The sequence below is a fragment of the Dipodomys merriami genome, unplaced genomic scaffold, assembly GCF_024711535.1.
Source record: "Dipodomys merriami isolate MVZ:Mamm:240054 unplaced genomic scaffold, mDipMer1.0.p SCAF_12, whole genome shotgun sequence".
Taxonomy (NCBI): domain Eukaryota; kingdom Metazoa; phylum Chordata; class Mammalia; order Rodentia; family Heteromyidae; genus Dipodomys; species Dipodomys merriami.
In genome coordinates, this window is record NW_027202493.1 from 784291 (window position 1) to 801219 (window position 16929).

At 41.4% G+C, this 16929-nt stretch overlaps 1 protein-coding gene across 4 annotated transcripts; it reads right to left on the reverse strand.

Moving 5' to 3' along the window:
* Positions 1 to 674: 674 nt before the first annotated feature.
* On the reverse strand, positions 675 to 16386 carry Pomk (protein O-mannose kinase). Of its 4 annotated transcripts, XM_070016047.1 has the most exons (5): positions 16306 to 16386; positions 13925 to 14007; positions 9158 to 9253; positions 7731 to 8033; positions 675 to 2650 (listed from the first exon to the last, which is right to left on the reverse strand). In XM_070016047.1, exons 4-5 carry the CDS (start codon positions 8010 to 8012, stop codon positions 1880 to 1882), a joined length of 1053 nt encoding a protein of 350 aa, XP_069872148.1. In that variant the 5' UTR covers positions 8013 to 8033; positions 9158 to 9253; positions 13925 to 14007; positions 16306 to 16386; the 3' UTR covers positions 675 to 1879. The 4 variants fall into 4 exon arrangements, with proteins under 4 accessions (XP_069872148.1, XP_069872149.1, XP_069872145.1 ...); XM_070016044.1 differs by lacking the exon at positions 9158 to 9253 and having other exon boundaries at positions 677 to 2650; XM_070016046.1 differs by lacking the exons at positions 9158 to 9253; positions 16306 to 16386 and adding an exon at positions 16208 to 16285 and having other exon boundaries at positions 677 to 2650.
* Between the last annotated feature and the right edge of the window lie 543 nt (positions 16387 to 16929).

The following is a 16929-nucleotide window of genomic DNA, read 5'->3' on the forward strand; positions in this document are numbered from 1 at the left end:
AGAAGAAGAAAGAAAAAATCATTTTGAGTGAGGTAAGCCAAGAGCAAAGAGACAAACAGTACATGGTCTCCCTGATATGGTGTTAAATACAAAATGCAAGTAGAAACAACAAAGTAAACAGGACTCAAGAAACAAAGGACCTCCACTCATTTTGTTGCACACTTCTAGATGACTCCATGTTCTTAACCACATATATAGTGGTGAGGGAAGCTAGGAGGAGAACACAGAAACAGAGAGAAAAAGGAAAACATACAACAGAGGGGCCCATCACCTGCACTGGACATTGATGGAAATAAACTAAACAACTCAAGGGCAGCGATGGAAGGGAGGGAATGAGAGAGAATTAGGGAACAGCTTACACTAAACAAAAGGAAAGAAATGTACATATCACTCGATGTGGAAGAAATAGTTATATTGTCAAAGCCCATCAAATTCACAAACTTTATAGACCACGATAATGACAATTTGCCTCATGAAGGTTAGAATGTGTTTGTGACTTTAACTATCACTATCTCAAAATACCGTGAAATTTAAGTAATCACTTAATCACAATAAAAATTTATAGAAAACAGAAAAATGAAGTTACTGGCAATGCTATCTTTCAGTTATAATGGCAGTTATGTGAACATTTATTTTATTTAGTTTATTATTTTATTTAGTGTTTATTCCTTAGGTATAGCACAAAATTGTATTTTATACATTTTTCTGTATATGTCTTATATTTCATGATAAGAGATTCAAGAAGAAAAGTGGAAATGTGAATTTTCTCATACATATCATTAAATAAATTCAGAATCAGTAAAAAAATTTCATCTTCATTTGTTTTATTGTTAATATAAATGTGATGTACCAAAGAGTTACCATTTCATAAGTCAAGTAATGAGTATATTTCTTTTTGGACAATGTCATCCTTTCTTCACTCTCTCTCTGTTTTTTCCCTCCCATCCCCCACCACAAGTTGTACAGTTTATATTCAACATACTGAGTACCCCTGCTGCTTTTGTTCACCCTTTGTCCTGCCATTTCTGTGTCTTTCCCCACCCCAAAGGCTGATAGAAGAATAAACAATATAAAAGGAAAAATAAGAAAAAAAACTCTTGTTTCCATTTCCTGGGTTAATTTGATATTATTTTATCTGATCAGAGGCACAGAGGCATTGCACCTTTGTGTTCACCCCTAAGAGTATCCTCCTTTGGTCTGTGTGTGAATGCCTAGAGTTCTGTACCTCAACATTTTTTAAATTGGGAAGCAAAAATGTTCTTTGATAAAGGACTACACTTATTTCATGTTGCACCATTTAAAAATCTCTATTAATACTTCTTTTTTTTGGGGGGGGGTCTGGTCGTGGGGCCTGAACTCTGGGCCTGAGTACTGTCCCTCAGCTCTTCAGCGCAAGGCTAGCACTCTACTACTTGAGCCACAGCGCCACTTCCGGCTTTTTCTTTTTGCTTATGTGGTGCTGAGGAATCAAACCCAGGGCCTCATGCATGCAAGACAAGAGCTCTACCACTGAGCCACCTTCCCAGCCCTCTATTAATACTTCTTAAGAGCTTACAAACTTTATTAGGGTATGCAAGGCTTCTTTATGACTATATTTTTATTAGTTAATTCAGATACTGGGTAATTTCATTGCTTCCTACATCTTCACCAAAAGCAAACATCCTCAGAAATGTGAAGCCACGTTTAAATCAAATCTGCTTTGCTCTTGCTCCCACTTGGGCAGTCAGATGTAGAAACAGATGTAGAAAAAGAATCATATGGCCAAACAGCAAAACATAATGAAAATCCCAAGATAAGCAACAACCTCCATCATCAGCATAGAACTGTTGTAATTTTGATTCAGTCTTTAAATCCTACCCTTCAACAACTAGTCTGGGTTTTATAACATTTCCCTTGTCTGAGACCTTCCAGTATCTCTGAGCAAGTTAAAAACCTTCTGATAAGTATCCAGAATATCCTGAGCAGTGGGTCTTTCTGCAGGAGTCTGGCTCTTACAAGCCTTGTGAATATCAAACAAATGGAATCGAACCATATCACTGCCTTCAACATGACCCAAAAGGAAACTGGAGACATCTGGAATCTTCCAGATGTCAACCTTCTCATCATAGGAAGGCATAAGCTCATCATGAAAAGGTGTGTCCTTTCCATAGGGCCACAGCTGCTCTGGAGCCACAAAATCCCCATGAAGCTCCCTGTGGCCACACTTCACAAACATCTTAGAGCTGTGGTTCACCAGAGGCAAGGCATCCAAGTCATTTGCCACAATGCTCAAGTTACTTGTAAGCAGATACTGGGACAATGTCTTGGGCAAGTCATTAGAATCACACATAACCAGTGTGCCCAGAGGGCTGTGGTGTAGGTAGTTAATGATACTGACATACCCTATAGCCAACTGCAGCCTGTGCTGCCATGTGTTCACATTTTGATACTTTGAGAGGGTTAGTGTTTCTTCCAGGTTTCTCAAAGAACCCAAGGGGTGATATTCAGTAAGGATACTGTTGTCATCCTCACAATAGCCAACCAGTGTGACAATGTGTTTACTTTGTAGAGATTTCAGCATTTGAAGTCCATGGAGAAAATCATCTTTCATTTCCAAACTCTTCAGCCGTGAGAGAGCAACTTTGCGTTCCTTCCACTCAGACAGAAAGACCTGACACAAAGACACAGAAACATCAAATTGAAACTTTTCCTAAAGCAGAATGGGAAACAAATACATTCTAAGGGACAGGTGTGGTGCTGAAGACACAGACACCAATGAAACACAAAGCCACTCTGCTGTCACAGAGTTGTATTTAGTCTAAATGTAAAGACTCACTTGTAAATAAACAGAAACATTTAGCAAAGTAAGCACTCACATTAATGAATAAGATTTTAGGGCAGAAGAGGGCAGAAGAAAATGCATCTGGTCTGGATGTTGGGAGCCATCCAGTAGGAGAGGCTGTTAAGTTGCTCTTGGTTGATGATCTTAAAGGATAATCAGAAATAGCAACACAGATGTTGAGTATGGGGAGGGCAAACCCAAGAGTTGTGCGTGTAAAGGCTTGAAGTGGCAAACAGATTTTCATTTCAACTTAGCTGACCTTGAGGACTTCAGTCAGACTTTCTTGAGAAAAAGTGTTAAACTCTATCCCAAAAAAAAAAAAAACAACTAAAAGCAAAAGGGGATGAGGGAATGGCTCAAGTGGCATAGTGCCTGGCCTTGAATTCAAACTCCAGGACAGACAAAACAAATAATACATATTAGTCATTAGTGCTAAAAAGCAGCATAATAAACCCTAAATAAGAATATTTAGGGCCTAGTGGTAGAGTGCTTGCCTAGCATGCATGAAGCCCTGGGTTCAATTCCTCAGTAAAACAAACAGAAAAAGCTAGAAGTGGCATTGTGGCTCAAGTGGTAGATTGCTAACCTTGAGCAGAAAGCTCAGGGACAGTGCCTGGGCCCCCCTTAGTCCAAGCCTCAGGACTAGCAAAAAAAAGAATATTTATATGTAAGAAAAACATTTTATATGGTCTTTGGTTTTGTTATTTCAACTATAAAAGCAGGAGCTGAAATGCTACACAAATATTGCTTGTACATATGGCACAGAAAAGAAATGTTCACATTACTGCCTCAAGGGTTTATTTTTATTAGTTAGGAAAAGCAGGAGGTACTGTTAGGAAGGAAGGAAACTGCTCTTTTACTTAAGTCCTAAGAGAGAAGGTAGAAAGTTATAAAGCAGAAAATAAATAGGCTCAGAAGTCAGGATTCCCTGCCCCAGTCTATTTCTGCACACTGTGACTTGTGTCTCCATTGCTAAACTAAAAGTTATGGTTTTCTTTTCTTTTATTTTTTTGCTGAGCTAGGAATCACCAAGGGCTCAAATCACAGAGGCTAGAAAAAACTTCCTCTCATACCTCTAATCCTACTAATGAGCTACACGGGAGACTGAGATAATAGGATCACAGTTCAAAGACTCTTATCTCCAATTAACCAGCAAAAAGCTTCAAGAGGAGGTGGTGTAGTTCAAGTGGTAGAACACCAGTCTTGAGTTTAAAAACTAAGAAAGAGCACAAGGCTCTGAACTCCAGCTCCAGTACAGGCACAAAAAGAGAGGACAGAGACAGACAGACAGACAGACAGAGACAAAGAGACCAAAAAGAAAATAAAAAACAAGGCTGGTTAAGTTTTGGGAGCATTACACAACAGTCTATTATGTAACCACCATAATGCATACTTTTATAGAATGAAAACAGAAAGAAGTAACATTATAAATGAAAATTGTTAATATACTATTATCCTACCTGAAAAAGACCAAGACAAAATTATATAAAAATCAAAGATGCTGGTGGAGAGGAAAAGCAGGAGAAAAATGAGGGAGGGGGTAACAAGTTTGACAAGAAATGTACTCATTACCTTACTTATGTAACTGTAACCCCCCTGTATATCATCTATAATAAGTTTTTTTTAAAAAATCAAAGAAATATGCTAATGTTCCAGTTAGTATCTTTCTACATTGAGATTCTAGGTGATTTTCTTACTCCATACCGTTGTTATTTTTCCAAGTCTTTCAAATAAAACATATGGGGGCTGAGAAGGTGGCTCAGTGGTGGAGTGCTTATCTTGCATGCATGAGGCCCTGGGTTCAATTCCTCAGCACCTCATAAGCAAAAAACAGCCAGAAGTGGTGCTGCGGCTCATGTGATAGAGCATAGCCTTGAGCTGAAGAGCTGTGGGACAGCGCCCAGGCCCAGAGTTCAGGCCCCATGACCAACAAAAATACAAACAAAAATAAATAAATACATATATAAATAAATAAAACATGTTAGTTTTATAATTTAAAACATTTTTTTAAACTCCAAATTAGGGGCTGGGAAGGCTGCTCAGTGGTAGAGCGCTTGCCTTGCATGCCTGAGGCCCTGGGTTCGATTCCCCAGCACCACATAAGCAAAAAGAAAAAAGCCGGAAGTGGTGCTATGGCTCAAGTGGTAGAGCACTAGCCTTGAGCTCAAGAGCTGAGGGACAGCACCCAGGCCCTGAGTTCAGGCCCCACGACTGGACCCCCCCCAAAAAAAAAAACCCTCCAAATTACTATATAAAATAAAAATAGGTTAGAGGACATCAAATGCTTGAGAAGGTAGGTTCATTATGGATAAACCTGGATAACTACAGTTGACTCTTCATATTCAAAAGAGTAATCTTTCAAGATCTCAAATCACTCAATCTGAGAAGTTTCACTATTTATCATAATCTCCATTTAAAAAGCAATTATGTTCAATAAAAAAATTCATATGTTTAAAATGTTTTCATGTTGACTACAATCTCTTCATTAGATTTGTACCACTACCGAATGCAATAATTGACCCTACTCTACATAGTGATCACTAATATAAGCAGATGGTTTTGGTCTGACCCACTTTTCACATAAAATAAAATTTCTTCAAAGAAGCTGCTTCTATATATTCAATAATAAATGATAAAAGGAGCATGACCACACCTCATGACTTCTGAATGAATAAGGGTTGACCTTATTCATGTTGAATTCATTCTTGGACTTCAGATAAATGAAAGACTACTAAATATTATTTATTACTAGACTACTAAATACCATTTATTACTAAACAGTTAATTTTTGAGGAATCACAATTATTTGATACCACTCGTTAAAAATTTGCAAATCACAGATAAGAATAATTTCTAAGTAACCTCTAACTGCCTTATAATACTTAAAAATACACTGGAAGAAAAAAAAAGGCTAGGATTAGCTCACTGCTTAGTGGTACTGCATTTGCCTGGCATGTTCAATCCCTGTGACATAGGAGAAAATATAAAATAAGAAAAAATAAAAACAGATATGAATCCTAATAATCCTGGAAGATGATCAGACCTCCTATGCTCATGAACTGGAAGAACTCATATTGTAAAAGTATCTATAATACCAAAAGCAACCGAAAGATTCAACATAACTCCTATTGAAATTTCAGTGAAATTCTTCACAGAAAAAATAAAATCAATCCAAAAATTAGTACTGAAGCACAAAAACCCTCAAACAGCCAAAGAAATTCTTAGCAAAAAGGATAGGAATCTAGTTTCTGTCTTCTACATGTAGAGATACCTAGTTTCCCAATAGCATTTGTTGGAGATACTATATTTACTCCAATGTATGTTTTGGGCACCTCCTTAATAGACCTCAAGTTTTCATAGAAAAAATGACCACATGAGGTAATGCACATACTTGCTGGCAATGAGTAAAAGGCTCTAGGAACTTTGAGGACTGGATTCACCCTTTGGTGAGGGAAAAATGATCATTTTAGGTTGAAAAACAAGAAGAAATTATTTAGAAGTGGAGCTGTGGCTCCAAGTGGTAGAGCATTACCCTTGAGCAAAAGAGCTAGACCAAGTGCAAGTCCCGGGACTGAAGAAAAAAAATAAATTATTCATAATCCCTTCACAGTTTCTGCCATTTTTGTAGTTTTCTAAATAAATATGTAATTTTGAAGTTGAAAACAAGACACACTTTTTTTTTGGGGGGGGGTCAGTCATGGGGCTTGAACTCAGGCGCTGTCCCTCAGCTCTTAAGCTCAAAGCTAGTGCTCTACCATTTGAACCACAGCACCACTTCTGGTATTCTGATGGTTTATTGGAGATAAGTGTCTCACGGACTTTCCTGCCCAGGCTGGCTTTGAACCTCGATCCTCAGATCTCAGCCTCCTGAGTAGCTAGGATTATAGGCATGAGCCACCTGTGTCCAGTTAAGACATACTTTTTTTTTTTTGGGGGGGGTCCGGTCGTGGGGCCTGAACTCTGGGCCTGGGCGCTGTCCCTCAGCTCTTCAGCTCAAGGCTAGCACTCTACCACTTGAGCCACAGCGCCACTTCCGGCTTTTTTCTTTTTGCTTATGTGGTGCTGAGGAATCAAACCCAGGGCCTTGAGCATGCAAGGCAAGCGCTCTACCACTGAGCCACCTTCCCAGCCCCTGGCTTTTTTCTTTTTGCTTATGTGGTGCTGAGGAATCGAATCCAGGGCCTCATGCATGCAAGGCAAGCGTTCTACCACTGAGCCACCTTCCCAGCCCTAAGGCACACTTTTTATCTCACATTTCCTCCTGCGGCCACATAGGTTCCTAATTACAGTAAATGACTACAAAATATTCCATTGAGGATTGAAAGATAATGTAATTAAACTCTAAAGTTACTGTATTGGTTTTCCATTAGTATAGTGTTCTTTTAAACATGTAGCTACCCTCCCCTCCCTCCCCCCCCCCCCCCCCGCCCACCTTTGGAGTACCTTATTAGGCTAAACATGACCTAGAATCTAGTAATTTCTGGCTTTTTGTTTTGTTGTTTTTGAACCACTCACTATATTGCTCAGGCTAGGCTCAAAGTTCTAAGCCAAAATGATTCTCCTCCTTCAGCTTCCTGCGCAGCTGGGACTAAGGTACCCATCACCACAAAGGCTTATTATGGCTTATAGCACAGAAAGCTAAATCACTCTCCCCAAAAGATGATATACCAATCTCAAGAGGCTGAGATCTGAAGATTGAGGTTTGAAGCCTGCATGGGCAGGAAAGTCCATGAGACTTTTATCTTCAATTAATCACAGAAAAAGCCAAAAGTAGCACACTGGCTCAAGTGATAGAGCACTAGCCTTGGGCAAAATGGAGCTCAGGGACAGTGTCCAAGCCCAGAGTTGGAGCCCCAGGACTGACAAAAAAAAAAAAGAGGTAACACCAATCAATAATAGACATACTTACTCTCTTCACAGCTCCTTCCCCAATGCACTTTAATTGCCTTACTTCTGTCCTCAGCTCCTCACAGGATAGCCAAGGTGAGCAGTCTTTCATCTGTCCCATTCTGAAGTAACCATAAGGACATGACCTGGGATCCTCAGTAGATCGTTGAGGGAAAATGAAAAATTGGTTGAGGCAGAGGTAAAGAAGCACATTCATGAGGGCCACGGCAAGCAGCAGGCCAACAACCCGGGGGACTGCTTTGTGGGTGAGGCCTTTCCTGCTCTCCTGGGGATTCCTTTCCATGTTGTTATCCAGTGTCAGCTCCTAGAATATAGTAGGCAAGAAGGAGTAATAATAATTACAGACAATGTCCAGCTTTATTTCCATGAAGGAGTATGGATGACACAGAAGGCAGTCTAAAAATGATCGCCTCTCTCATGCCTCATATACTCACAAGTTCAGTTACCTTTGGCATCACTGTTTGGCACAAGGGAGGCCTGATTAGGCTCAATGTCAGCCACTTCCATAATAAGTATTCTTGATTACAAACTAAATTTTGGATTCATTCAAATTAGATTAGGCTAGAAGCAAGATGCTGATGTTTGACTTTATCTCATCTACAGTATTTTACACTAAGTAGTTATTCATGAATATTTACTGTAGAAGCAGAATGTCTCTTAGTTAGGGTAGTAAGTAGAGGCCTCTTGATCTCAGTTAGGATGTTCCTACCTGAGCAGGCAAGGAATGTGCTCAGTGGTAGAACATGAAGAACTCTCTGGTTTCATCCCCAGCATAGCAAAACAAAACAAAATTACTCTGTAGCAGAAATGAAAGGGGACCAGGCGCCAGTGGCTCACGCCTGTAATCCCAGCTACTCAGGAGGCTGAGATCTGAGAATCTCGGTTCAAAGCCAGCCGGGGCAGGAAAGACCATGAGACTCCTATCTCCAATAAACCACTAGAAAACCGGAAGTGGCGCTGTAGCTCAAGTGGTAGAGCGCTCGCCTTGAGCTGAATTGCTGAGGGACAGAGCCCAGGCCCAGAGTTCAAGCCCCATGACCTACAAAAAAAAAAAAAAAGAAATGAAAGGGAGTCCAAAAGACTGAAGCTCAGCCTGTACTTGGGACACACTGGCAATAGTCATGGGCAAGAGTGGACAAATTCCTGAGGTAGAATAATGGTGATGAATCTGGGAAAGGTAACTCAGGTGTCACTAGCAGTAGGTAACCAAAGATTCCAGAACTGGGCTGGAATCTTTACCTTAGAATTGTCATGGAGGGATCTGGACAGGGACAGGCCTGAGGAGCACCCTGGGCAGAGGGTGCTTCTCCCTCAGAGCAGGTGCTCATGAAATAGAAGCATGCAATGTGAAGGTGCAGCCAGCTGATTGCCAGCACTGCGAGAGACAAGAACAGTAGGGATAGAATTGCCTGAGATGTGTACAGTTACCTTCTAGGAGCGTCTTCTTTTACCCAGCTAGGTATCTATCCAGATATCTGAGCTGATCAGTGCTTGATTGGTCCCAGGGGCTGATGTGAAAGCCCTCTGTTCAAAATACCAAAAAGGAGGTTTTGTTTGTTTGTTTGTTTTTTAATGCTGTTAAAATGTTGTTTTAAAAAAATGCAACTCGGCTGGGAAGTTGGCTCAGTGGTAGAGTGCTTGCCTTGCATACAGAGGCCCTGGGTTCGATTCTTCAGCACTACATAAGCAAAAAAAAAAAAAAAAAAAAGCCGGAAGTGGTGCTGAAGCTCAAGTGGTAGAGTGCTAGCCTTGAGCTGAAGAGCTGAAGGACAATGCCCCAGGCCCAGAGTTCAGGCCCCACTACCAACTAAAAATAAAACAACAACAACAAAAAATGCAACTCTGCATACAAATAAAGAACAGAAGAAGTCCAAATAGTTCACCTTTCCGATGGCATGCTGGAGCCTGGTATCCCTCAGACTCTTGCCTTCCAGGGTGAGGCAGAAGCCACAGAACAGTCCTTAGCCTGGCCACTGCCACCAAAACCTGTCAGCTAGTGTGGGATTAGGGTCCCAGGATTTCTCAGCAGCCTGTGTTGTCTCAGTTTGTTCTCACCCAGACTTGATCTTAACTCCTTCTACACAGCCCTACTTGGTGTGAAGTGCATAAACAACAATAACAAAGAAAAAAAAACCTACTACTTCATTTAAACTTTCCATCCTCCAAAATTTTGCAACCCTTTCTTTCCCTTTGCAACATCCAAGCCCCACTGCTGGGCAGTCTCAGCAAGGATCTCATAAGCCCAAGAGGTTAGTTTTTACAAGGCATTCGGCTGGACCAGGTCACCATTTCTCTTCAAACTTACACTGGCCCCTCCCCACTTTTACTCTCAGCTGATGATCTTGGTTCTCATTTCACTGAAACATAGAAGCAATCAGAGAGCATTTCTGCAAGTTCCCACACTACTTTTTCTCCTGCTAAAACAAAACTAGACTTCCTCCTGGCTTAGGAAATCACTGCTCCAGTAGCTCTCTCCTTCTGCGACACTGCCAGAAAGCCAGGAGTTCTGCCTTATCTAAAATATCCACTTTTCCTCTTCAACTATTGTCCTACCTCTCGTTCCTTTTCAGCAAACTCCATCACAGTACCCAAACCCATTCTCTCCATGGCTGTCTTCTCCTCTACACCGTATTGCTAGCCCACTCAAACTGATTTTATCTGACCAAACACCTCACCAGTCAGCAAGCAGTCCATGTTACTTAAAGCACTTCCCTTATTTGGTTTCCAGGAAACTACTGTTGGAGGATCCTTCTCATCTCTCTGGGTGCCAGGTCCTCCAGGCTTGGACCTTAGACCTCTTCATTCACTCTGCATGAGCTCACCAGATTCTTTGCTTTCCATCTCCACCTGCTGATGGGCCCCAGAAATATAGGTTCAATCCTAGCCTCTCCTAGAAGTCAAGGCTTGCTTTCTTTACTTTTGGATATCTGATGGACAACTCAAAAGTATTTCACTCAGCAATAAAAAAATCTAACTATTTTAGAATGGTTAAAGGACCTGAATAGGCATTTCCCTAAAGTAAACATCCAGACAACCAACAAACACATGAGAAAAATGTTCGATTTTATTTGCCATCAAAGCAAATAAAACCAGGTGCCAGTAGCTGTAATACAAACTACTCAGGAGACTGAGACCCAGATAAGTATGGTTCACAGTCAGCCTGAACAGAAAAATCTTCAAGAATCCATCTCCAGAGGTTGGAGGCATGGTTCAGTTGATAGAGCACTAGTCAATGAGTGAAAGCTAGCCAATGAGTGAAAAGCATCAGGTACCAAATTCAAGTCCCAATCTCAGACCAAAAAGAAAAAAAAGAACATTCCATCTCCAAAAGAACCAGCAAAAACACCAAGATGGGGGCATGGCTCAAGTGGTACAGTACCAGCTGAACAAACAAGCCAAGCAAGTACAAGGCCTTAAGTTCAAACTGCAGTACCTGGAAAAAAAATTATGATGAGATACTTCTCATGATAGACTACTTCATATCTACCCATGGTGATTATAATAAAAATAAATAAGACAAGGAATGCTTATGAAGATGTGGAGAAATTATAATCCTTATACAATGCTAAGGAAAATGTAAAATGAAGCTTCTGTGGAAAATTATCTGTTATTTTGGTGCTAAATACAGGTAATCAAAATACATTGACACAAACACTTCATACATGTATGGTCAAAGCAGTATTATTTAGAATACCCAAAGCCAGGCTCAGGTGGCTCATGCTTGTAATCCTAGCTACTCAGGAGGCTGTGATCTGAGGATCACAGGTCAAAGCCAGCCCAGGCAGGAAAGGTCTATGAGACTCTTATCTCCACCAGAAAACCAGAAGTGGTGCTGTGGCTCAAGTAGTAGAGCACTTGCCTTGGCTGAAGAGTTCAGGGACAGTGCCCAGGCTCAGAGTTCAAGTCCCACAACCGATTTAAAAAAAGAAATAGAATACCCAAATGGTGGAAATAATCCAAATATATACCAACGCATGAGCTAAGTTATAAAATAAGCTATATCATTAAGTGGAAAATTATTCAGTTATAAAAAGAATAAAGCACCAATTCATGCTACAACAGGGATAACTTCAAAAAACATATACTTAATTAAAGAAGCTAGTCACGGGGCTGGGAAGGTGGCTCAGTGGTAGAGTGCTTGCCTTGCATGCAAAAAGCCCTGGGTTCAATTCCTCAGCACCACATAAGCAAAGAGAAAAAAGCTGGAAGTGGTGCTGTGGCTCAAGTGGTAGAGCGCTAGCCTTGAGCTGAAGAGCTGAGGGACAGCGCCCAGGCCCAGAGTTCAGGCCCCCGACTGGACCCCCAAAAAAAAGAAAAAAAAAAGGCTAGTCACTGTAAAAGTTTATTTACATAAAATGCCCAGAATAAGCAAAACCATATAATCACTAAACAGATTAGGGGCTTCTACAATTTACTGGAACAGGAAGATAAACAACAGCTACTTATGAGAATGTAATTCCTTGTTCAATAAAGACAGTAATGATGGTTGCACAATCTTGTAAATACATTTAAAAATCACTAAATAATATGCTTTAAAATGGTAATTTTATGGCATAAGATTTATATTTCCATCTTAAAAGATAAAAATATCACCTAAGAGGCCCTGGGTTCGATTCCTCAGCACCACATAAGCAAAAAGAAAAAAAACAGAAGTGGCACTATGGCTCAAGTGGTAGAGCTCTAGCCTTGAGCTGAAGAGCTGAGGGACAGCGCCCAGGCCCAGAGTTCAGGCCCCACGACTGGACCCAAAAAATAAATAAAAATAAAATAAAATTAATAAAAATATCACCTAAGTTCACAAATCTTTTCCAGAAAAACTACTTTTTTGCTCCCATTATTGAACTCATATAAATTAAAAAATGAGGGCTCTCTCCCAGTTTCCAGGCTGTGGCTAAGGGTCAACACAACACTGACACCTCTAATCAGGAAATGTCAAAAATAATTGATTCTTGCTGAGTACCAGTGGCTCATACCAGTAATCCTAAACTAAGAAGGCTGAAATCTGAGGATGGAGGTTCAAAGCCAGACTGGGCAAGTAACGTCCATGAGAATCTTATCTGCAATTAACCATCTAAAAAATAGACAGAAGTGCAGCTGTGGCTGAAGTAGTAAGAGTGTTATTCCTGAGTGCAAAAGCTAAGGGACAGCTCCCAGATCCTGAGTTCAAGTCTTAGTTCTGGCAGAAAAATTAAAAATTTTTTAAAAATAGGTACTCAGGAAAACAATTATGCTTTAGCTTCACTGGACAGCCAACCTTGCCTAAGTAAGGCCACCTTCTCACTTCCTAGAGATATCTGCAGTGTTCAAGATGATCAAGTTTCCCACCTTTCTCATAAAGATTCCAGGCCCACATCTCTCTTCAGTTTATTCCCTCACATCATCAAAGACTTCAGCTGAAACTGTACAACTTTCATCACTCAGACTTCAGTCTCCAAAGCTTCTTCCACATGCACCTGATTCTTGAAAGGTACTCTTAAAGTCTTGTCCAGTCCATCTATATTTAGAATAGTTAAAGTAACCATGTAATCCTAGCTACTCCAGAGGCAGAAATCTGAGAATCACGTTCAAAGCCAGCTTGGGCAGGAAAGTCCATGAGACCCTTACCTCCATTTAACCACCAAAAAGTCAGAAGGAAAGCTGTAGTTCAAGTGGTAGAATGCCAACCTTGAGTAAAAAAAAAACTAAGGGACAGCACCCAGGCCCTAAATTCAAGCCCTAGTCCTAGCACATATAAAAAAGTAAAGTAACCAAGTTCATGTCAGTCTTGAGCAAAAAAGGTAGGAAAGGAGGGAGGGTGGGAGGGAGGGAGGGAAGGAAGAAAGGAAGAAGGAAGGAAGCAAGCAAGCCTGTCTCTATGCATTGGCTTTAGTGGCCTTCTAAAACGCTTTTATTTCTAAGTCTCTACTGCAACTCTCATCTTTCTTCTGAAATGCTTCACTCAGTAGGCTCTTCAAGGTCTAGAATGTCTACAGATAAACTCAGTATTTCCTACCATCCCCAGCAGGATCCTTCGCCAGGGCTTCTTACTCTATGATTCACAGAAACCCTTCCCACTCAAGTAAAAATCCTGGATAACTTGATTCCTCCCTCCCTTGACTTTGAAAGCACTAGATACAACCAGTTCTGTCACCCAAATCTCTCCTATCTGTTCACATCTATCCCTCTGTTCTAGTACAAGCCATCAGCAGTACTCACCTGGGCTTCTCAACTGTTTACTGATGTATAGTGTCTCCTTCCTTTTCCAATCCATTCTCCACACAGCAGATAAGATCTTTTTTCTTTAATGAAATATTTCAAAAGAAAAAAAATGAAATAATGATCATCTACCTGGCTTTGTCAACTTTGTTCCTCTTTCTGTGAGGTTTTGTGGGGGAGGGGGTTGTTTTTGGCACTGGGGAGCCCATCCAGGGTCTACTTTTCAAACATTTCTCTTTATCCCATCCTAGCCCCAGACTTTTCTTTTCTGTTCAAAAGCATCCTTTTGGGAATGCCAAGACCCAGATTCCCACATCCTTCTTCCTCTAAACTGAGTTTGATCTGTCGTGCCCAACTGTGCTCTCATGCCTGGCATAGAGCACGTACTGGTTAAGAATGCACTAACTGTCAGGCTCTAGTGGCTCATGCCTATAATCCTAGCTATTCAGGGGGTTGAGATTAGAGGATCACAGTTCAAAGCTACCAAAAAGACAGGAGTTGAGCTGTAGCTCATGTGGTAGAGCACTAGCCTAGAAGCTCAGGGACAGCACCCAGCATCTGTGTTCAAGCACACTATCTGATCAGGTACAATTTACCCCTTCTGGTCTAAGCCACAGTTCTTTTCTCTGGCATTCTCAGACTCAATAAATCTGCCGCCCTCCTCCTCTTCCCCCTCCTCTCCCTCCTCTTCCTCCTCCTCCTCCTCTTCTTCTTTTTTGTATCTCTTACTATAGTCTAACTTTTTTTTTTTTCTTTTGTCAATCATGAGGCTTGAACTCTGGGGCCTGGGCACTGTCCCTCAGCTCTTCAGCTCAAGGCTAGCACTCTACCACTTGAGCTACAGTGCCACTTTTGGCTTTTTCTGTTTATGTGGTGCTGAGGAAATTGAACCCAGGGCCTCATGTATGCAAGGCAAGCACTCTACCACTAAGCCACCCTCCCAGCACAAGTCTAACATTTTTAATAATGGCAAATCCCCATATGTGAGTAGAGAATTTATTATATTTAACAGGGTTTTACAAGAGATTTGTATAAGAGTCTACAAGCTTCATTACAAATCTGCATCTATTAAATCCACATAAATCCACATTCTCTAAATCCATATAACATGAGCTCCACTTTTTTCATTTTCAGTCATAGCTTGGGTAAGTATTCTCCAAAGGGTAGAGGAAGTAAATGTTATTAGAGAGGTTCTCTTCCTTTTTGTGTTCTCTTTTGCTTCCATGAACCATGAGGTAAAGTAGCCTACTCTACCACTTACTTCCACCACAGCCAACACCTCAATACAGATCCAAAGTTAGAAGGCCAACTACCACAATATTATGATCCAAAAAATCTTTTCTCATTTATCTCAGGTCTTCATTACAGTAAAAGCTGTCTAATACAGACTCAAAGATACCAACATCAAGCTGGCTCATTGTGGCTCATATGTACAATTCTAGCTACTCAGGAGGCTGAGATCTGAGGATCACAGTTCAAAGCCGGCCTGACAGACAAATCTATACAAGACAGTTATCTCCAATTCACCAATAAAAAGCCAAAAGTTGGAAGTATGGCCCAAGTGACAGAGTGCCAGTTACAAACAAAAAAGTTAAGCCAAGAGTTGAAACTCATAATAATGATAATCTTAGTTTTTAAAAGTTAACATCAGTTACAAAATTATGCAGAAAACTATAATAAATATATTCAAATCTATGATGAGCCCTCCTTAATAGGTAAGGTTAATAACAATTCTTCTTGTTGGCTCTCATTTCAATAGCCTTTTAATTATCTCAACGACCTCATTCGTTCTCAGCAAAATCTCAACTGATTTTTAGTGTCAACTTCGAATCAATTTTTCAAACTGATAAACTGTTATTATTCCAGTTCTCAGATAAGAGAACTGACTCAACGGGGATGTGGTTTCACTGAACAGAAACGATGAGTTTGGTGGCCTCGGATATTCCTCTAAAACCTGCAATGCTCTGGTGATAGGAACGGGGCTTGGAACAGCTTTATGAATGCTTTGGCGCAGCTGACCATATTTCTGGAGCGAGGGGCCCAGAGCTTAGGATAAAGGCGGGGAGCTTAAGGGTTTTTCTAAGCCAAAAAATAAGAATGAGGAAGAAGAAAAGAGAAAAAGGCACTATCAAAAACAAAAACCACCGAAGAGCCGTCCTCAGCCCAGCTGAGGCGCGCAGCGCGCAGCGCAAGAAGCGGCTGCTCGCGGCTGGAGCTCCAACCTGGGCCTGGGCTCTGGCGACCAGACCTGGCCAGGTGCAGACCCTGAGGACACCGTATTACCATCAGCTCCTGCTTGCTCCGAGGCCCACACCTGCCGCCCGGTGACGCCCTGCGACGCCCGACCGCCGCCTCCGCATCAGCCAGCCGCTCTGCCCTACCTGGAAACCGGGACTTGCCCTGGCTATCGCGCCAAGGGTCTGCGACTCCCGCGTGGCCCACTGCGCCTGCGTGACCGGAAGCAGCCCAGGAGCACGAGCGCAAGCGCGCCCTCTGGTGTCCTCCTCTCACCTGATCAGGACACGGTTTTCTGTTACAGATTTTACTTTGCAAACTTGTAAGGATCATAATGGTTGCTTCTTGGCAATCAGTGCTGACAAGAACCTTGCAAGTACTAGGCAGACATTCTACTCTTAGACTCTCTTCATTTCGCTTATTTTTCAAATAAGAGTTTTGCTCTTTGCTCGGGCAAACCTGAACCAGGGTCCATTTGTTTAAATTTACTGCATCTAAGGGATGACCACCGTACACCATCCCACACAGCTTTTCTATTGGTTAAGATTGGGTGTATCATCTGATCAATTTTTCAGTTGGGCTGGTTTCAATCTGCAGTCATCTGTATCTTATCCTCTGGAGCAGTTGGGCAGCTGGGATTACAAGTTAAAGCACTGTGACTAGCCACTGTGTGCATGTGCGTGTGCATGTGTGTGTGTGTGTGTGTGTGTTGTGACATGCACGGCACTGGGGCTTGAACTTGGAGTTTGGGCGACGTTGCTTACCTTTCT

Excerpts from the sequence above, each read along its gene's own strand:
- Pomk (XM_070016047.1), bottom strand. The coding sequence starts at position 8,012 with ATGGAAAGGAATCCCCAGGAGAGCAGGAAAGGCCTCACCCACAAAGCA. Across the intron at positions 2,651-7,730 it reads GGGAAGGAGCTGTGAAGAGA|GTCTTTCTGTCTGAGTGGAA; the intron begins GTAAGTATGTCT and ends TCTTTGTGTCAG.